The sequence below is a fragment of the Anguilla anguilla genome, chromosome 3, assembly GCF_013347855.1.
Source record: "Anguilla anguilla isolate fAngAng1 chromosome 3, fAngAng1.pri, whole genome shotgun sequence".
NCBI classification, from domain to species: Eukaryota; Metazoa; Chordata; class Actinopteri; order Anguilliformes; family Anguillidae; genus Anguilla; species Anguilla anguilla.
In genome coordinates, this window is record NC_049203.1 from 602,346 (window position 1) to 623,753 (window position 21,408).

The 21,408-nt window shown below is 50.0% G+C and overlaps 2 protein-coding genes across 3 annotated transcripts; both read right to left on the reverse strand.

Annotated features, from left to right (window-relative positions):
* Positions 1-2,026: 2,026 nt before the first annotated feature.
* LOC118222230 (hyaluronan mediated motility receptor-like) lies at positions 2,027-12,346 on the reverse strand. The gene is made up of 20 exons (XM_035407643.1): positions 12,154-12,346; positions 11,768-11,863; positions 11,467-11,543; positions 11,266-11,343; positions 9,572-9,760; positions 9,268-9,354; positions 9,047-9,158; positions 8,759-8,824; positions 8,305-8,378; positions 7,880-7,950; positions 7,418-7,785; positions 6,884-7,032; positions 6,143-6,585; positions 5,729-5,845; positions 5,433-5,591; positions 5,019-5,309; positions 3,907-3,982; positions 3,353-3,529; positions 2,715-2,883; positions 2,027-2,578 (listed from the first exon to the last, which is right to left on the reverse strand). The coding sequence occupies exons 1-20, from the start codon at positions 12,197-12,199 to the stop codon at positions 2,559-2,561; spliced, it is 2,865 nt and encodes a 954-aa protein (XP_035263534.1). The 5' UTR covers positions 12,200-12,346; the 3' UTR covers positions 2,027-2,558.
* An 863-nt stretch (positions 12,347-13,209) lies between these two features.
* Positions 13,210-20,398, reverse strand: gabrp (gamma-aminobutyric acid type A receptor subunit pi). 2 transcript variants are annotated; one of them, XM_035408477.1, is made up of 11 exons: positions 20,351-20,398; positions 19,791-19,948; positions 18,529-18,605; positions 18,094-18,206; positions 17,781-17,848; positions 17,156-17,373; positions 16,560-16,642; positions 15,676-15,813; positions 15,222-15,374; positions 14,664-14,857; positions 13,210-14,351 (listed from the first exon to the last, which is right to left on the reverse strand). In XM_035408477.1, the coding sequence occupies exons 3-11, from the start codon at positions 18,582-18,584 to the stop codon at positions 14,031-14,033; spliced, it is 1,344 nt and encodes a 447-aa protein (XP_035264368.1). In that variant the 5' UTR covers positions 18,585-18,605; positions 19,791-19,948; positions 20,351-20,398; the 3' UTR covers positions 13,210-14,030. The 2 variants fall into 2 exon arrangements, with proteins under 2 accessions (XP_035264368.1, XP_035264369.1); XM_035408478.1 differs by lacking the exon at positions 20,351-20,398 and having other exon boundaries at positions 18,094-18,203; positions 19,791-20,331.
* Between the last annotated feature and the right edge of the window lie 1,010 nt (positions 20,399-21,408).

Consider the following 21,408-nt stretch of genomic DNA (forward strand, 5'->3'; position numbering starts at 1 on the left):
CATAAGTGTAAGCGTGCATTTCTGTGAGAAAGCCAGTCTACGCCCAATGTCTTAATAGATGATTGTCCTTTAGGTTAGCTGGTTCCACATTGTCCCACTCGTGACGGTGGAACTCAAGGTTGGCCGAGGTTTTCCAGGTGAAAGCAGAACAGAGAGGCTGCAGCGTGAGGACAGACTGCCGTGTGAGCTGCCTGGTTTAACGCCAGAATGCGTGGATGAAGTTTTCATTTAGGAAATGTGATTTTTGAAAAAGGGGAAGTTGAAGGACTATTATGCAGTTTTACTTCTGGGAAACAGCCAAACCTGTCCTTAGCTTCGTTTGTTGTTATGTTTTTGATGTTCCCGTCTTTCAAATGAAAGTTTTGAGGTGAAAAATGTTCCGATTGACAGAATTCCCTGTGTGATTTTTCCTCAGTTATGGCCGTTCGTGTTTGCTAGTCGTGAACAAAGCTCTGCTCTGAAATCCCAGCACTGGGCCTCCTGTTTTTTGCGTTTCTTTTCATCCTTTCAGTAAAGGAAGCTTTTCCTCGCCCTGAGCACACTGAACAGATCTGGCAGTCCAAGTCCCCTTCCTGTACTCCTGCTCCCAAACTTTCTCCCTGGAAGTGATGCAGTTACATCGTATAAATACTGCATGTGCTGAACAAACTCTTCCCAGTATCACTCTGCCCTCATCCAAACAACTCAAGCAACGTTTTGCATGACCTGTTCTCACCCCTCACACCCCCCCCCCCCCCCGATCCGCAGAGCAGAGATAATGGAAATGTAGTCTCTGCTTTACTGTATGAAGGCAATGGGAGTGTGTGGAAATTAAATACTCATAATCAGCACGCACGAAAAGCACTGACTCAGGCCGACGCCCTCTTCTGACCCCCCCACGCCACATTCCGGAACGCTCAGAGCCGCCTGCTCCTTTCAGCTTAGAGTAACGCTGGCCCAGGTGTGGCTGAGGCTCCGGCAGGTGCCTGCTGGGGTGGCAGACATGGTCAGCGATAGCAGTGTCCTTGAGTCCCTCTGCTGTCCTGAAGCAGAATTAAGAGCAGCACAGCAAGCAGCTTAACAAGCCCTGCTATTACCATCTCTGACTACATTTACTGTCCTCACTAAAGCGCTTCAGAATGAGGTTCGAATGGCCCAGTGTTCTGTCCATACCGCCATTGCCCACGTGATGGCGCCATCGCGCACAGCTGTTGGCTTCGCAGTGAAAGGCGGGGCCGTTGCTCGTGCTTTGAAGTGATATCTGCTGTTTGCTGATGATAACCGCTCTCTGTCCATGAATCCATTTTAACGGCCATGTTGCCGCCGGTGACAGCGAAGCTTCACGTGTCCCGGGACGTCCAGGCGCTGGCGGGGGCTCTGCCGTGATTTAAGCAGTCTGCCCACAGAATGAGTCATGAGCAGCTCTTTGGTTTATAGGACTGAGCTGGGACTGCTTGTCTTCTCTGGATACAGAAACACAAATCAATCTGGTGTACAAAGCCAGCCTTCCACTGGGGGGGGGGGGGGCATCATCTTTTAGAGGAATATTTTTTCCACCCTCTTTCTGCATGTTACAGTGGGTGTGGGTTACAGTGAGAGTGGGTTAGAGTGGGTGTACTATGCACTGGGTGAGTGCAGTATCACAAGGTGTAGTGCTGGAAGGGCTAGCCGCATTGAAAGAAACGGTACCCATGCCCTCCAGTACAGAGAATGTTGCAGCAATGAAACAGGCCCACCATCATTCAATATTCCAAACTGAAGCTGCTTTGGTCTGAAACAACCCAAGAGGGCCCCGTTTCAACTCGATTTCAGACGGGGCCACTGCATTACACAAACCTGCCGCATAAACTGGTGGATCCACAAACACTGACCGGCAATTGCTGAAATCCTGTCTCAGGTGTGCTACTGCCCTCTGGTGGACATTGGGTGCACTGCTCCAATTCTTTAGCACTGAGCTCAGTTGTGTGTGTAATCAGAGCAAAAGCAGAATTTATGTTGTATGCATTCTCAATCAGGTTAGTGTAGCAATAAACTCATGTAGCAGCAGTTGGTAGTGAATCATTTTATTTCAAAACTGCCATGAATTTTAGTCTTTCACAAGAATAAAAACATACAAATGACCACGCACCCTGGTTAAATGCAAAAGATAAAAGCAATGAATGTTACTATACTATAAAAATCTTGCAGAAAGAGTTTCATTCAGGACAGCACAAGTACCAGTGCAGGGTGCAGGGACAGAGTAAATATTTACAGGACAGGGGGCCGAGGCTATGGACAGGAGCCAGAGCAGCACACGAACATGAAAACTAAAATCCACCGAGTCTCTCAGCAGAGACAGGACAGGTCATATAAAAATGATTTAGGCCTCAAAAGGAAGACTAATAAGGGCCAGAGGATTCAGAGTATTAAACTCATCTCTAACGGGGGTAACAGAGAACCCCCCAGGACAGACACACAGGTAAACACAGAATAAACGGCTGAACACGTTACAATCGCCACAGCCTAATGAACCCCCCCCCCCTCCCCACTGGCCTTCACTGCTGGCTGAAGATGAGCACTTCATCCAGAGAGCGGAGTGTTCAGACCATGTTCCGTTTCCCTGAAAGAGGTTAGGGTTAGGGTTAGACAGCAGGTCAGACCCCTGAAAGAGCACGGATAAAACGGAGCAGGGATAGCCGTGCGTGCGTGCGTGTGTGTATGTATGTATGTATATAACAGCACTGCGCGGTGCTCACCCTGTCTGAGCGGGGTGAGCGGGGTTAGCGGGGTTGGCGGGTGCTGGTTCTCCTTGCTCTCCAGTCTGAAGGCCTTGGTCGGGTCGAACCTGCGCGGGGCGTCCCGCGAGCTCAGCTGCTCCACCTCCTTCTTCAGCTTCCCCACCTGAGCCCTCAGCTTCAGCACGTCCTGAGAGGCACGGGTCCACACGTTACCCCACCGCCCTGCTCATACCACACCCTCACACCCCACTACCCCACCACACTACCCCCTACCACACCCCACTACCCCCTCACACCCCACTACCCCCTACCACACCCCACTACCCCCTCACACACCCTCACACCCCACTACCCCCTCACACACCCCACTACCCCACCACACTACCCCCTACCACACCCCACTACCCAACCCCACTACCCCCTACCACACCCCACTACCCCCTCACACACCCCACCACACCCCACTACCCCCTCACACCCCACTACCCAACCCCACTACCCTCTCACACACCCTACCACACCCCACTACCCCCTCACACACCCTACCACCCCACTATCCCCTCACACACCCTACCACCCCACTATCCCCTCACACACACACACACACACAGCGGGGACATTACATAACATTAGGGACATTACAAACAGGGACTTGCCTGTTTGAGGCCGATGTTCTCCTCCTTCAGCTTCACCACATGTTTGATCTTCTGCTTCTGGTTCTGGTGTCCTAGGAGACGGGCGTACGCGTCGGCCAATCGGTTCAGCTCCTCCTGCGTGGCACCGTTCTCGTTCAGCAGGGCGTTCCTCTCCGCCGCAAAGCCGTCCAGCTGCTCCTGAGTGCCAGAGACCGCGGTCACGCCCCGACCCCAATCTCAGCCCCAACCCCAACCGTCCCACGCCCTGACCCCAACCCCAACCGTCCAGCTGCTCCTGAGCGTCAGAGACCGCGGTCACGCCCCGACCCCGACCCCAACCCCAACCGTCCCACGCCCCGACCCCAACCCCGTCCCACAGCACTGACCCCAATCCCAACCCTGTCCCACACCGACCCCAACCCCGTCCCACACCACCGACCCCAACCCCGTCCTACACCACTGACCCTAACTCCATGCATTAGACATGGCCTCAGTGACAGGCTAATTAAGCTCCGCCTCTGCATGCATGAGCGTTTCCATGGCAGCGTCAGGGCTGACCACGCCCAGCGGCTCACCTGGAAGGGCTTCACCTTGGCGTAGAGCTCTTCGTAGCGCCCTCTCCAGGCCACCGCCTCGTCTGCTGCAGGAATGCTGGGTAAACAGAAATCACCATGAGCAGTGTGGTCACACGCCAGGCTTCAGGATGCCATTACCCAGAATGCATCGGTGCAACAGTGAGTCTACACCTTGAAAATAAAACATGAAAAAGATCAAACAAATGATTGGTTTGTTGAGCGTCAGCTTCTCCTCTTTCTGCTTTTGCTAGAACATTGAAAGACACTGAAAATATTAGAATTTTTTTAAATTTAAGGAGACTGAACGGTGCAGAGTGACAGTACTCTCATCCTTCAGACAGCAGCGAAGCAGAGCGTGTTCACACTGCGGTCCCGTTTGTTCTGCAGTTTACGCTCTTATCTCGAGTGACAGAGTCCTGTTTTCTTTCAGTCCAAGCGAGAAAAAACACGTGTATACAAATTGCGAAATGACAAATCGTGCCGTTGAAAGTATTTTTACACTTTCTGAAAATAGATAGGAAAATTGATGCTAGTACACCGCCATCATTAGTAAACCTGTAACAGTGATGCACTATTTATTCCAGGGTTTACCATCCGATGTGTGTTCTGCGGTGTTGATCAGATTAACCTACAGGGTCCAAGTCAAACTATGCGGTCGTTTGCTGCACTTGGAACTGTACTTCCCTCTAGGGTTTTCAACACACCTGTTCCTGGTTTTGGTTATACACTTTGTTGTACGTCGCTCTGGATAAGAGCGTCTGCCAAATGCCTGTAATGTAATATATTTTACTTTATCATTTTTCCACTTGTTATCCTGTCAGGCTTCTGGATCTGCTCCAGTGTGTTATTTTCCTACATTACCCAGAATGTCTTTTACCATCCACCTTGGCTGGCTTATAAAGCTAGCAAGATTGGCACTGGCTAGCTAGCTAGCTAGCTAGAAGTTAGCTAAAAGACTAAAAGCAAAGTCAGAGATCATGACCACACCCCCAATCCCTTGCTGCTCCAGATTCGACCATTGAGGTCACAGGTGCAGCACCCTCATTGGTTGACAGAAATGCCACTCTAAAATGCAGAGTCACACCCTGTATTGTCAGGACCCTGAAGCTCACCTTTTCTCCAGCACCTCCGCAAGCCTCCTCTCCGCCTCCTCCCGTTCCTCCTGCATGCGCTTCTGGAGCTCCAGCACCTCCTGCTCCAGCCGCTCCACCTGGGACTGCAGCTGGGCCTCAGCAGCCTGCTCCTGCAGTAGAGCTCCCCTCTGCGCCTCCTCCTGCCTCCTCTCCCTGCGCTCCTGCTCCACCCGCTCCTCCAGCCGCCCCACCTTCTCCGCGTGCGCCTCCTCTGTATGCTTCAGCTCCGCCTCCTTCTGAGCCAGCTTGGTCTGCACCTCCAACAGCATCCTGGAGGAACAGACATCATTACTCACTGCACCTCCAAACACAGCCACTAGGGGGAGTCCTGCTCAAATAAACACTGGGAAAAGCTTTGCTGCATTTAGACTCTCCACACAGGGATCACCTCACCGAGCAAACTCCTCTTTGGCCTTGTCCTGGGACTTCCTGACATCCTGCCACTGCACACGCTCTTCCTCCAGGTGCTCCTTCGTCTTCCTCAGCTCTTCCTCCAGCTCCCGTCTGCCAGACTCCACCCGGCTCAGCTCCTCCCCCAGAGACTTCCTTGTGCTGTGGTACGAGAGCCACGCCTTCACTGTTAGTTCATATTTCTGCAGGTATGCGCATGTGGATGTGCAGGTGAATGCGCAGGTGTGTGCAGATGCATGCGCAGGTATGTGTGCGGGTATGCGCAGGTATGCAGTCACCTCTCCAGCTCTGTACTCAGGTCTCCAATCTTCCTCAGGGAGCTGCTGTGCTCCTCCTGTAATTTCCTCATGGCCACCAGGTGGCGCTCCTCCCAGCTCTTCAACTCAGTCTTCTTCCTGTGAGGAGCAGCATGATGATCAGCACCTTTCAGTGCCAAAACAAACAGCAGTTCCTCACACAGCTCAGATTTACTTCTGACACAGAGCAGCACGGCCAGCTGTAAGCGGGTTCCTGTGAGCACACACATCTCCGCACAAAGACACACAGGTACAGTGACTCAGCCTCAGTCTCATCAGCAGGGCATCGTCTTCAGCCACGCGGCCAGAGAAAGTGCACAGAGAAAGTGCACAGATGATCCAACGCTAGCATGTGTGTCAGCAGTACTTCCATCCACCTCCTGGCAGGAGTCTCACCTGTCCAGCAGGGTCTGCATGTCCTTCAGCTCCTGCTGCAGCTGCTGGTTCTCCTGCTGCAGCAGCTGCTGCGCCTCCTCACTCAGCTGCTCCTGCGCCTCCATCGCAGACAGCTCATCCAGCACCTCCTCCAGCTCCGCCTCCAGCAGCTTCCGTTCGGCCACTAGCCCTGCCTCCAGCTGTTTCCACTCCACCCCTAGCCCCGCCTCCAGCTGTTTCCGCTTCTCTTCTAGCCCCGCCTCCAGCTGCTTACGCTCCACCTCCAGCTGTTTCCTCTCCGCCTCCAGCTGTTTCCGGTCCTCTTCTAGCCCCGCCTCCAGCTGCTTCCGCTTCACCTCTAACTCCGCCTCCAGCTGTTTATGCTCCGCCTCCAGCTGCTTACGCTCAGTGTCCGCCTCACCCTGCAGCTGCTCCAGGCGGGAGGCCAGAGAGCTCGACCGCTCCTGAGGGGGGGGGGGGGGACAGACAGAGAGAGATGGTAAGACCTGCTCCTGAGGGAATGGACAGTAAAATAAAAGTACTGTAGATTATGACCCCGTTTGGGGGCAACAACACTGTTTAGAAGAGACTGAGCTTCTTTTAAATGGTGTTCTTTAACAACTGATGATGATGATGATTGGTGGAAGCAACCACAAGTCAGAAGGTATCCATCAATCACAGCAGCTGTTGTTCTATTGTCTGATAGCAACATAATCTGTGATTGGTGGAGCTGCTCTCCTGATTGGTGGATGTGAGGATCACCTTCTCCTGCGTGAGCAGCTCTGCCTGCTGTGTGCACTCCTCCTCCAGCTGCTGCTGTTTCTCCTCCTCGCTCCTCCTCTTCTCCTCCAGCACGCTCACCTCCGCCTGCAGCTCCTGCACCCTCCGCAACCCCTCCTCCTGGGTCCGACCTGCAGAGAGTGCATCCGTCAATCAACCAACCAACGAATCGCCCGCACAGACACAGAAACAACCACACACTCATGGGCTCTGTGGGCGGGACTATCACATGCAGGAAGCATGGCTGGTTGGCACTGTGAAGGTATGTGCAGAGAGAAGGTATGTGAGTGTACAGGATACTATGTGGCTGCAGTGTTCAGTAGATGAGCTTACAGGATGCTGTGTGGCTACAATGTTCAGCAGATGAGCTTACAGGATGCTGTGTGGCTGCAGTGTTCAGCAGATGAGCTTACAGGATGCTGTGTGGCTGCAGTGTTCAGTAGGTGAGTGTACAGTATACCGTGTGGCTGCAGTGTTCAGTAGGTACATGTTCAGGATGTGATGGCTGGTCCCCACCTCTCTCCTGCTCCAGAAACAGACACCTCTCTCCAAGCAGAGCGACTCGCTGGTCCAACTCCTCCTCCGTCCTCCTCAGCACCTCCCTCAGCCTGCCCATCTCCTGCTCCTGCTGCCCCAATGCACCCTGGGAATTCTGGAGCTCTTCAGCACTCTGCTCCAGCTGCTTTTCCATCTCCACCAGTGCATTCTGGGATTCCTGCAGCTCCTGGGTACGCTGCTCTAGCTCCTGCTCCATCTGCTTCAGTGCATTCTGGGAGTCCTGAAGCTCCTGGTCACGTTGAGCTAGCTCCTGATCCTTCTGCCCCAGTGCATTCCGGGAGTCCAGCAGCTCCTGGGTACACTGATCTAGCCGTTTCTGCAGCTCCCTGGAAAGAGCAGCACAGGACACATTCGCTGTTTCACAGCTGCACTGCTTGCCTGCCTGAGCAGATCAGAATGAGGAGGGAAAGGTGAGCTCACCCCCGCTCAGCCACAGACTCTGACACACGCACGTCCATCTTCTCCTGCTCCCGCACCTTCAAGCGCAAGTCCTAGGAAGGAGGGGAGAGGGACACCACTCAGCCTTATACAGCACGCTCCACCTACAGCCTTAATGCATCTACAGTCCTTACATTCACACTGATTATACAGCACGCTCCACCTGCAGCCTTAATGCATCTACAGTCCTTACATTCACACTCAGCACAGACACACTTCCAGAGCCTCCTACAGAGCTCATTATCAGCTGGATACTCACTGAATCAATTTAGCTAAAGTACCTCGCTCAAGAGCACCACAGAAAGTACCCCACCAGGGAATCGAACCCATAACCTTTTAGATACGAGTGCAGTGTTAGGCAGAAATGCAGCAGAAACAGGGTCAAGAGCTAAAGACGCAGGCGATACCTGGATCTCATCGGTGGCCGTGTCCAGGTAGAGCTGCAAGACTTTGGTCTCCTCCCTCAGGCCCTGGATCACAGCTGAACAGGAACAGGAAGCTTCAGAGACATTTAACACAGAGCCCCATCTCCCCCTCACCCTCACAGACACAGAGCCCCATCTCCCCCTGTTCTAAAAAAAAAAAAAAAAAAAAAAATAGGGTGTACAATTCACACTTATACCTAAGCAAAGTTATACCTATTGTAGCTCTCTTGCAGGAATGTTGTAAAGCGCTTGTCTCTGAGTTTTGTAATGCACTTGTTGTAAGTCGCTCTGGATAAGAGCGTCTGCTAAGAACCTATAATGTAATGTAATGTAATGTAATGTAACATATTTAACTTTAACAGCTCCAATGTCAAACATTTCATTCAAACAGGAAAAACACACTTCCCACACCTGCACACATTACTCTCACACTCACCATGCAGTTTGTCCACTTCAGACTCCAGCTCTTCGTTCTGGTTCTTCGTTTCCTGGTGGAGGTCCTCTAGAAAAAGGTCAAAATGTCAAAGGTCAGTGAAGAGCAGCGCTCCTGCCCCCTGTCCCACTGATCGGTGGAGGAGCAGTGAGAGGATCAGTGGAGGATCAGCAGGAGGATCAGCGGAAGAATTAACGAGAGGATTAGCCGGAGGATCAGCTGAGGATCAGCGGAAGGATCAGGGGAGGATCAGCGGAAGGATCAGGGGAGGATCAGCGGCACTCATCTCACCCAGGTCTCTGTTGCGCTCCCTCAGGGCCTGCAGCGTAGCTCTCTGGGCCTCCAGGTCAGTGTGCAGCACCTTCACCTGGCCGTCCGTGCTGATGCGCAGGTAAGTCAGCTCCTGCAGCAACCACGCACACCGTTACCATGGGAACCGCTCATGGGTGTGGCCACACAACATCACTGACCCTGAGCTACAGACCAAAGACACGACATCACCTGCATCTCACCTTGTCTTTAGAGTCGAGCTTATTCTTGGCCTCCATGAGCTCCAGAGACAGAGAGTTGATCCTCTTCTTTGAAACATCAGTGGAGAACTGCAGGAAAGGGGAGAGGATTTCTCAGATCTGCTTTTCCCCAATGACATCATCACTTACACCTTAAACTGGCCCTTCAGACAGCGAGGGCTGATAGCTCATTGGCCAAACACAAAATGTACACCGGACACACACAGACACACTCACACGCGTACACACACACACACACACACAGTTACACACACACACACACACACGCACGCACGCACGCACGCACCTTGGTCTTGAGGAACTCGTTGGCCTTTCTCAGGTCTCCCAGCTGTCTCTCCAGCGAGGCCGCGCTGGCGGAGAGGCTGGTCTTCTCGCGCACGGCCGACAGGAGCTTGGCCTCCGCCTTCCGCAGGTCCTCCTCCAGTGCCTGCAGCCTGCGGTCCTGCTCCGCCCGCTGCTGCAGCAGGGACCGGATCTGCGGGGGAGGGGCATGGCAGGGTAAGGGGAGGGGCCACGGAAGAGCAGGGGGAGGGAACCAAGCGGCCAAAACCAGACTTCGTTTTTGAAGCTCATTTCCTGGTCTTGTTGTTCCTGGTTGCTCACTAGCGCCACTATGGTTGGCTCCAGTATAGGTGTTTTCATATCCGGTTTCCATGTAAGTCTACGGTACAAATGTGGCCAAAATACAGTCATATTGTTGTACCCTTGAGCAAGGTACTTAACCGAAATTGCTTCAGTATGTATCCATTTATACAGCTGGATATAAATGTAAAATGCTATGTAAAAAAAGTTGCTCTTATCCAGAGCGACTTGCGCGTCTGCTAAATGCCTGTAATGTAATGCAATTTTATTCGTCTTATGACTGTCCATGGGTCGATTTCATGATTTATTGTGTCATTTGGACACTATTATAATATTTGTTGTGGACCAATGAGGTACAGTTTGCGTCACTTCCTGATTACTGCGAATAACTACGCTACAGTAGGGGCTACAGTCTATGGTCACTGGGGTGGGAGGTGGAGTATGAGTTACTGGCTCATTAACTGACTGTGGCGAAAACCTACGACGATAACTTGCTCGGTTAACAGCAGGTCTACCAGACAGTTATACGAAAATGAGCCTAGTCAAATCACCAGTAGCCTACACATCTCTGATTGATTGACCATCAGTGTAGTCGATGTTCTTCCCCTGTGGTTCATATTGCTAATGCGTGACCTAACCACAGATAGCCTACCTAGCTCACTGGTAAGCTGATATGCTAGCTAAGCATATTCGTTTTGCTGAGAAACATAAATTGAAGATAACTGAACATAATTGTATTATTAATGTCATACATATAACGTGATTACATGACACAGTACAGTCACGGATGGAAATTAAACTCGTAAACATGTGATAATATATTTTAAAACATAACGACAGACAGTCAGCTAGCATCAAGTTCGTTCTGCAATCGTTCGTTCAGGTTGATGGGCTTTTCCGCACCGGACTGTCAATCACATTACAAAATCACAAGACCGCTTAACTCTATGGTTTTGGCTCCAAATCGACAACATGGCCGCGCCCGCCATTGAGTTTCAAAACGTGTTTTAGAGACCCACGGAGAGTCAATGGGTGACGTCACAGTAGCTTTGTCCATTTTTTTTTTTTTTTTTTTTTTTTAAACAGTCTCTGGAGGGAACACCAGCAGAGCAGGAAGAGAATGTCAGGAATATCCCGTTTGGCTACATGTCATAAATATGAAAATCACTCACATACCTCAAATCAGTGTTTCTCAAATTGCAGCCTTAGCTACATAATGGTACATTCCCAAATCACTTCTTTCCACAAAGATTTTTGCTGGCTGCACTAAATTTAGAACACCATAGAATATTACAATGTACTTGTGTGACCTGGTTTATGTCCTGAAACATCGTCCTGATTCAGCACTCACACAAAGACCAAAATAGTAAATGCAATCTCATATGGGCGAGCGATTACCTCTTTCTCCAGTAATTTCTGCTGCTTGGTCTGCACGGAAATTGCGGTTTTGTCCTTCTTCAAGCTGGACGGTTCCACCTGCAGAACAAATGACAGACGGAACTTCATACTGAACCAGGTCTTACTGACGCAGGACTAACTGAACCAGATCACACTGGTGACTCTAAACGTTGTTGTAGCAGCTTTAACGTAAGGACTCACCAGCCCATCCACAGACAGTGACCGACGCACAGGCGAGGCCAGGACATCTTTTGCAGGACAGGGTTGACCAGCAGTAGCTGACCATAACAAATAAGACAGAGGAAAACAAAATGAACAGCCAACTAACTAATCTACTTACGTTTTCCTAGTAGCTGAACGATGCAAAATGAGACCTTCAAACGCTACCGACGGCAAAAACGCTACAGTTAACTCTCCTTAAACTCATCCATGCTAACTGCGTTATGGCCAGCTCGTTCCGTCTAGCGAACGTCAAGCGAAATTACAGCACCGCACAGCTCACCTTTGGGCGGCTTGAACCGCTCGGCTTTGTGGAAGGAAGCAGCACCTTTTACATCGCCTGCTTTCACCTCGTATGTGCCCGGTGGAGGAGCGCAACCTGAAGACAAATAAACAATCTTAGCTAGTAAAAAGTTGACTCGGCTACCAATGCTTTAGCTTAATTTAGCAAGCTAGCTATTTGTTAGCACTTGCTTAAACGAACAATACATTGCCGTAGTTCGAGAGTTAATTTGAAGCCTTTTATTTCGCCAATCGCAGGTATGAATTTATAAAGCCAGATTAGCAGTTTAATGCTAGTGTCAGCCAGATAGCGTTATCATATCAGCAGATTAGCTCATATATCAAGGTTTCTATCTCATTCAGGCACCAGTTACACACACAACTTACCCATTGACTCGTTAAATCTTTTAAGAGGAGCTCTTGGAAAAGACATAATGGACTGTCAGCTAATTCCTGTTTATAGACTGTTATATTTTGAAAGTATTCGCTAGCTATAGCTGCTAGCTGTATTTGCTGCGACCTAAAAGGAAAAAAAAACGAAAAATAGCTACACCGAAACAACAGGAGTAGAGCCGGACCGCTGAAAATTTAAATTAACGTCAAAACCAATCAGAGGCCAGCATGAGCACCGGTCACATTTTTAGCCAATCAGTGTTGCAGAGGGCGGAAGCGGTTGGGTAGTTTGTCACGTTCGAATGCAGCTCGTCTGGCCAATTGGCCAATCGCGGCAGCCCTGATCCGCCCTGGGAACGCATTCTTTGAACAGCGTGTTTTTGCAGGGTACCCAGCGTCGCAACGCGTTTTATGCGCGTGTTGTCTCATAACTTAAAAAAAAATATGAACCTTACAGAATTGAAATTAGATTCACAAATATCATTCGTATCGTACAAGCAAAATCATTGGTTCACAAATATTTTTTGCACGCACATAGCCTTACTTCACGCTGCAGACAGATTAGCATGAAGCAAAGATTTTGGAGAAGCTAAGATAGGCAAGTCAGTACATATTATATCTGTGCAAAAGGCAGCAGTTAATTGGGGATCAATTAAACTGTTTTTACCTGTGTTTATGTAGCTTTAAAGTCCCCCTTGAAGGAGCTGAACATTAAAAAAAACCAATGAAACATGTCAATTATTTCCTAAATAAGGACAAACTAACATTTTGGTGAAGAAGAGACAAACAAGACTGTGACAAATCACAAGATTTGTCTCCTGAAGTATTCTGCAGTGTCCCGATCACCGCTTGTTAGAGTAATTGGTTAGCTAACCAGGCAGACAGTTGGCCAGACAGAACATGTGCTGTTTTAACCCTTTGGTAGAGCTCTGGTTTGTACAGACAAATCCTCCTGGTGCTGCTGCAAGGCAGTCAGGTTTTCTGGTGATGGTGAAGTTGCTGGGTAGGTATTCAAATGGTGAACCATTTTGGAAATTACGACTCAGATTATACCCTTAACACGATTTTAATGTAACAGCATTACAAACAAGTATAGGCAAATAGAACACAGATACAGATATGAATTTCACGATTTACATTCAACAAGATCATCAAAGTGACAAATGAAATATTCAGTAATATAACTGTATTCAGGAAATGTATCACTCTGCACAATATGAAGGCCATTATTACAGGTATGGGCCAAACTACCTCTGCTACATCAATAACCATATTCTATGTTACAGTGTATATCACCCCCTGTTGTTGAACTCTGGTATTACAGTTATATGCCCCTGGAGTCACACTGGAATTTTTGTTTGTTCCTTTGCAGAAGCCAGGAGGTAAGAGGAGTGTGGGAGTGATAAAGGAAGAGAGTGGTGTAGAAGGCTGGGTGATGGAAGAATGGAGTGATTGAGGTATGGAGAGATGGTGTGAAGGAGTGATAGAATGATGCGACATGGAGTGATGGACCGATGGAGAAAGCTGGCTGATGGAGGGATGGTGAGATGGAGTGATTGAGGGATAGGGGGACAGAGGGATGGGGTAATGGAAAGATAGAGTGACTGAGGGACAGAGAGATGGGCAGAGGGATTGTGGGACAGAGAGATGGGCAGAGAGATGTATCACACAGAGAGATGGAGGGACAGAGAGACAGAGGGATGGGGTGATGGATTGATTAAGGAATAGAGTGATGGAGAGATAGAGTGATTGAGGAACAGAGAGACAGAGAGGTAGAGGGACAGAGAGACAGAGGGGTAGAGGGATAGAGGGACAGAGAGGCAGAGGGGTGGGGTGATGGAGAGATAGAGTGATTGAAAAGGCCACTGCTCTCAGAGGAAGAGGTAATAAAGCCAGTACAGTATGTTGACGATGAGGAAGGCGAGGGGGAAGACGGTGCGGGCGTGGCGGTCGATGTTGTGGGGGTTCTGCACGCTGAACGCTGCCGTGGCTTTACGGGACGCCTCCTTAACAGAGCCCAGGCCACGCCCCTTTCCCTGCACCCTCAGCACTGCCCCGCCTCTGCCGCCAGCCGATTGGCCCACTTCCTCCGGCTGGGCGGGGTCTAATTCCATCGGTCGCCTGGGGTGGGCGGAGCTAACCAGTGGTATGGCACCATTCCCACTGGACTCTTCCAGGTCCTTCTGCAGCTCCTGGTGAGAGACGAGACTGAGGACCCTCCCACACGCTCTGCAACAGGCAGCATGGTCACAATGCACCCGGAAACTAACCACGCGCGGACCAGGGGTTTGTATGGACAGACTGACTCACTCAGACTCACTGAATCATACAGACTCACTCACAGACTCACTCAGACAGACTCACTGAATCATAGACTCACTCGTACTGACAGACTCACTCAGACAGACTCACTGAATCACACAGACTCACTCAGACAGACTCGCTCGCACAGACTCGCTCGCACAGACTCACTCATTCAGACTCACTGAATCACACAGACTCACTCTCTGCAGGTCTCCGATGGTCTGGTGCTGCATGGTGCAGAAGTGGGCGATGGCGTACTCCAGCAGAGCCCCAAAGATGAAGGTGAAGCAGATGCCCAGGTAGACGTCGATGGCCTTAATGAAGCAGTTAGCGTTCGGCAGCGATGTGCGCGCCCCCATCATTAACGTGGTCATAGTCAGAACAGTGGTCACACCTGAGAGAGAGAGAGAGCGAGAGAGAGTGAGGAGGGGGGGAGGAGAGAGAGACAGGCAGGGAGAGAGTGATGGTGTGGAGAGCACGGAGGGAGAGAGAGAGAGTGAGTTTGGGGGAGGAGAGAGAGAAGGGAGATGGAGAGAGCAAAAGAGAGAGGTGATGAGAGAGGAAGGTGATGGTTTGGGTAGGTGAACACTTCCCCACTGTTGCATCATGGGAGGGGTCACACACACTCCACTGACAGATGAATCACTGCAGCTGCTGCATGCACTGGGCCTCAGATGCGTTTGCCCATGCAGTGGGCGGTGGGCTCTGGAAGTTTGGGATAGAGAGTGTAAGTTTAACCGCGAGAGTGATTAACAGACCGATGCAGGTCCGAGCCGGGACAGATGATTGGCTGATCCAGAAGGACACCCAGGACAGCACCACCAGCAGGGTGGAGGGGACGTAGGTCTCCAGGATGAAGAAGAGCACGTTTCTGCGCAGAGCGAAGTGTAGCACCAGCTTAGGGTACAGACCTGACAGACAGACAGACACACAGACAGACACACAGCTCAGTCTAAGCACTGTCCATCCAGTAGTCAGACAGCAGGTGCAGGTACCTGTCTCAGGTGTGTGTTCAAGTGCAGGTACCTGTCTCAGGTGAGTGTTCAGGTGCAGATACCTGTCTCAGGTGTGTGTTCAGGTGCAGATACCTGTCTCAGGTGAGTGTTAAGGTGCAGATACCTGTCTCAGGTGTGTGTTCAGGTGCAGATACCTGTCTCAGGTGAGTGTTCAGGTGCAGATACCTGTCTCAGGTGAGTGTTCAGGTGCAGATACCTGTCTCATAGACAGCCTGTGTCACTGTGGTGTAGTAGCTCTCCACACTGTACTGGGCCAGCCTCAGTGTGTCCAATCCCCTCACAGAGTCATTACCACGGGTCCAGTAGAACACCACATCCTGCAGGTTATACCCCCCTACACACAGACACACACACACACACACACTGGTGGGTTGGGGGAATCTGTCAAATCCAATGGTTACTCTCACATCACAGCTAATCGCATCATATGGTTTCAAGATTAACCTTTATTAATTATATCATATTGCGATAAATTATGAGAAATTGTATCGCATTGTATTGTTCAGATCATATTGTATGGTGATCCGGTTGTATCATCACACCCCTCGTCAGCACTGGGACGGCCCAGATCTCAGCCATGGGGGGCTCATCCGTGCACCACAGGGTGGTGACTGTTTGGGAATAAAAAGTGTAAATTCACCATTAAATTATTTATGTCCTCAGTAAGGACACTGACTCTGCGGACAGAACTGAGCCTGAAATAGCATCTGCTGTCCATTTTATTAATCCCACTTAATAAGAGAATCTACTCCCCTCCTTGAGTTCCCCAGTGAGTGTGTTTCACAGAGCAGCTCTGGCTCTCTAATAAAGAAACAGCCTGAAGCAGGGGGCTCAGTTCATACCGGTAAGCAGCTGGTCACTAATGAGCCCGTAAACAGAGACCTATGAATTATGAAATATTGTGCGTGTGTCTGTGTGTGTGTGTGCGCTTGTATCTGTGTGTGCGTGTGTGTGTGTAGTGTGAGCACGTGCATGTGTTTGTGTGTGTGTAGTGTGAGCGCGTGCGTGTGTTTGTGTGTGTGTGTAGTGTGTGTGTATGTGAGAGTGTGCGTGTGTGTGTATGCAGTGTGTATTACTTACAGCTCTCCAGCTGTAGGGTGCACACTTGTCGGTCCATGGGGTATTTGGTCAGGTCCATGTTGCAGGCAATGGTGGCTGTGATTCTGGCAGAAGAGAGAGAGAATGTGTGAGAGAGAGAGAGCAAGAGAGAAGGAGAGAGAGATAGAAACAGATAGATAGAGAGAATGTATATCATGCTAACAGTATTATCTGTAGCTGTTAATTGCGGCTCTGAAAGTTTTTAGTTAGTGAAATGCTGTGCTGTCTCTTTAGTGCTCTGTGTTGTGTGTGCACTAACTGCTGTAGGAACACAGAGCCTTTTGTCCTTCACACAAAAGCTCATTACAGCTGGATTTGAATGTGAAGGGATGACACTCAAAGATCCTCACTGTGTGTGTGGGACGAAACGCGAAGTTCCTCACTGGAGAGAACAGCTCACAGTCAGCCCACTGCCAGCCACAGTGAGATGCGCACGGCCCGGTACTGGCCCGATGGCGGCTCCGTCGGCAGGTCAATCATAAGGCCATCAGCATCTGTGTGCGTAGAGTGTGTAGCGCTCCATGCGGGAGTGTGTAGAGTGTGTAGCGCTCCATGCGGGAGTGCGTAGACCGGCGTACCGGAGCGCGTAGAGCACGGTGCCGTTGCTGAAGATCCTGATGAGGCGGTTTTCCACGGTGACGTCGTGCAGGAAGGAGCGTTTGGAGTCGGGGATGAAGGTGTCGGGGATCCACAGCAGGGAGACGAGCCGCCCGTCCACACTGACGCTCTCGTTCCCCACAAACACCAGCCGCGAGTCCCGCCATCGCTGCCGCAGGAAGATGGTCGCAGTGTAGTCCTGTGTGCACACACACACACACACACACACACACACACACACACACATATACACACACACACACACACACACATACACACATATACACACACACACACACACATATACACACACACGCACACACACATATACACACACACACACATATATACACATACATATACACACATATACACACACACACACACACACACATATATACACACACACACGCGCATATACACACCCACGCACCCAAGGGATCAATCAGATCATTACAGCCACTGGGTTTGAAGCTGATAATATAGAGTCTGAGATAAGTGTTAACTGGGTTCCACTCCAAACTGATAACAAGGAAGAAAATGAATTACTCCACACCTCCACACATGGTGTGTGTGTGTGTGTGTGTGTGTTCGGTATAGACGTACCATGTTGATTTCTGAGATGGCATCAATGCTGGCAATATCCAGGCTCATTCCAATTTCCACAGGACCCCCTGCAGTGAGAGAAACTCTGCTTCTTACAGCTGTGTGCATTTCCCAAGAATACAGCTCTCATTAGAGTACACACACACTATCAGTGTGTGTGTGTGTGTATATGTGTCTGTCTGCGTGTGGGTGTGTGTGTCTGTGTGTGTGTGCGCGTTTGTGTGTGTCTGTGTGTGCATGTCTGGGTGTGTGTCTCTGTGTGTGTGTGCGTGTCTGTGTATCTGTGTGTATGCCCTGTAATTCCTTTGCTCACCATTAAAGTTGGGTCTTAGGTAACGGTTGTAGCCCTTCATCAGCTTTTGAATGGTGGGCTGAAGATCTGAATCAGTCCAGTCTCCATACTGAGCTCCCAGAACCACCCCTCTGCTGGGGTGGGGGGGGGGGGGGGGGGGGGGGGTGGAGAACGCCAGAGGAAAGGTGATCAAGCAAAGAGAAGAGATCACACATACAATCCCTTTACTGCCAGTGAATTTAAACAGATTTATCCCTATTATTGTCAACCTTTATGGGAGTACTTACTGTGGCATGTGGTTTTGTATTTGAAAAGGGAAAAAGCATCAAAGAGACCCTGAAAGTACACTTCAGCTTTTCATCTTATTTCAATTTCACCGCTGCTCAGCGTGATTCAGTGGTTCACCACTGAAGTGACCAACAGGGAGATTCAACCTGGTTACCTGTGACCTCTCACCTATGCATGATGGCCAAGCTCAGGGTCACAAACGACAACACAGGGATACGTGGCATCTCAGAACATCTGACCAGCCCCTGCGTGGAGAGACAGACAGACAGACAGACAGACAGACGTTGTCTTTATTTCACCTCATACACAGTGTACTCGTCTGTTGCACTGACATGTTTGACATCTTTCACTCTTGGACAGAACAGTCATGCAGCTCAGCTTTGAGATTTGGTGGCCATATTTGTCCACCAGGTGGCAACACCTCCGTCGACCGAAAATATGTATGCTGTTCATCACACCTGTGTTACTGTCATCCTTTCTCTTGTTCCCTTACTGCTCTCTCCCCTTTCTTACTCCCTTACTCCTCTCTCCCTCCTCCCTTACTTCTCTCTTACAACTCCCTTACTCCTCTCTCGCTTCTCTCTTACTCCGCTCTTACAACTCCCTTACTCCTTTCTCCCTCCTCTCTTACTTATAATAATAATGCTGAGATTTTGGTCGGTCTTTGTCCCTCAGACGGTGGGACATTTCCTCTCCTAAAAGAAGGGGATGTTTTTCATTTTCAGCCAGAGATGTAAATATTGGGCATAACTGAGGAATTTTTGGGAAATGGTTTCTTTTGATGTTGATTTTGCTTTTCACGGAGGAATATGAGAGCAGATCTGTTTACCTTTACTCAGAGGTTGCTGTGCTTGTTATCACCGATCTTCCTTAGCATGTCCATACATTAGCATTAGCATGTCCATATATTAGCATGTCCATATATGTATTAGCATGTCCATACATTAACCATTAACATTAGCATATACAAATATGAATACCAAATTCTATGAATATCACACCTACCCTGTCATCGCAATCAGGGCAACAGCTAACTGATGTAGTTTTTTAACGCTGCATTCACTGAACATAATACTCATAGACATTAAATGTGAAAAAAAAACTTTCTGTCACAGAAAATTAAAAACTGAAAAAAACAGTCATATCTGCAGAAGCTGTAACAGGATAAACTTGAATGTAAGGTAGAGTAGTCACAGCCATTACCCCCCCTCCACCCCACACACGCAGCCATTACCCCCCCTCCACCCCACACACGCAGCGATACCCCCCCTCCACCCCACACACGCAGCCATTACCCCCCCTCCACCCCACACACGCAGCCATATGCAGCTCTCTCCATACCTCTGCTTCATTCTCCAGGTGCTGTCGCCCTCTCTGTGGCCCCCTGGGTCACCTGTCGTAGGGGCTCATTTTAAACGGGACGCAGTTACCTGTGGAGCGTCTGTCCCCTGCTGCTCACTGTTTCCTCTTCTTCAGTATTTTATCTTCCTCTCTCCTCTTTCTTCCTCCCTCTCTCAGTGACAGTGTGTTTCCAGCAGACGGTTCCTCTGTCTCCAGCAGTGTCCTGGAAATCTCTTCCTCTGTTTCGCTGAGAATTTAAGAGTCCAGAGTTTCAGCCTTGCGCTGTCTTTGGTCCGGTTACAGCTTCAGTGTGCATGTGTGTGTGTGTGTGTGTGTGCACTTCAGCATGCGTGTTTATGTGTGTGTGTGCGATTCAGTGAGTGTCTGTGTATGTGTGTATTTCTGTGTGTGTTTACTAGCAGCCTTTGTTTGCGTATATATGAATTCTCTTCTCGCCTGTGCTCTCAATAAATCACCGTCTGAAATTCAGTGACAGCGTGTTTACGCTTCCTGCCTTCTTTTCTGTCGTGCTCTCTCTCCTCCTCTCTTCTCTTTCTCACACTCCACTCTCTCCACCCCTTTTTACTCTCCTTTGAGTTCCCCCACCCCCCCTCAGTTTGTGCACATATAATCCCTGGTGCACCCTTACTTCCAAATCACTTTCCCTCTTTTCCTCTCCTTTCCTTTCATCTCTCTCTCTCTCCGGAACTTCTTCCCTCTCTCTCTCTCCGAATTTAAGTCTGCCCTGCCCTCTCCCCTCCCCTTTCTTTCTCTCTCTCTCTCTCTCTCTCTCTCTCTCTTTCTCTCTCTCGTGTGCAGTATGTGTTAAGGTCAGGCAAACGAGGGCTCTAGAGGATAAAGGGGAGAGCTGGAGGATCAGACGATGGCAGGGTAGAGGTGGAGGATCAGACGATGGCAGGGTAGAGGTGGAGGGTGCTATATAAGGCCCCCACCTCTAATCGGACTGGAGACCTGCTGTGGGGGGGGGGTGTTCTTTTTGTGCAAGCCAGGGGGCAGTGTCCCACATTTTCATGGCATGAGAGAGGTTGGGACAAATGTTACGTTCATTAAGAACGGTGTGTTTGTGGTAGAGGGTGATCTGTTCTGAGGGGGACTTTGTCTGTGGAGCAACGTAAAGATTACAGCAGTGCTACAGGGCAGTACTGGTGAAATTTTTGTATGCAGGCAAAACTTTTGACTTGGGTCACATACAGGAATAATGCTGCGGGGTGGTGGGTCCATGCTCACACACCACACACACACCACACGCACACACACGCACACACACACACACACACACCACACACACACACACACACACACACACACACACACACATTCAACTCAAATAATGCAGTTGAACAACCAATCAGTGTCAGCTTCCCTTCTGGTCCCTAGTTGATCACATGTTATTCAATCTGTGACAGACTGGGGACCCTGGCCCAGGCAAACACAGAATCACAATCTCCCTCACTGCCCATTCCACATCTGTGGAGGACGGCACTGCATCTCTGTCATTAGAGCCGGACCCTGTCACTCAGTCTTGGCACAGAGTTGTCAGGCACGCTTCAGACCATGCACCCAGTCACCTGCACTGTGTTCCCGGGAGGCGTCTGCCATATTTCTGTGGTAATTACTCGCGCCGGTCGGATCTGCCCTGGCAGAGGAGAATCAGAATTCCCCAGAGGAAACAGGAAGTGACCGGTT

Bases quoted from the DNA above. Each gene is read 5' to 3' on its own strand.
- LOC118222230 (XM_035407643.1), bottom strand. From the start codon at position 12,199: ATGTCTTTTCCAAGAGCTCCTCTTAAAAGATTTAACGAGTCAATGG. The intron at 11,544-11,767 runs GTGAGCTGTGCG...TGTTATGGTCAG, and splicing joins GCGGTTCAAGCCGCCCAAAG to CTACTGCTGGTCAACCCTGT. The intron at 5,310-5,432 runs GTGAGGTGATCC...CTGTTCCTCCAG, and splicing joins GCCAAAGAGGAGTTTGCTCG to GATGCTGTTGGAGGTGCAGA.
- gabrp (XM_035408477.1), bottom strand. From the start codon at position 18,584: ATGCCACGTATCCCTGTGTTGTCGTTTGTGACCCTGAGCTTGGCCATC. The intron at 17,849-18,093 runs GTGAGCAAAGGA...CTCTCACTGCAG, and splicing joins CCTAAGACCCAACTTTAATG to GGGGTCCTGTGGAAATTGGA. The intron at 16,643-17,155 runs GTACGCCGGTCT...CTCTTCTGCCAG, and splicing joins ACCGTGCTCTACGCGCTCCG to AATCACAGCCACCATTGCCT.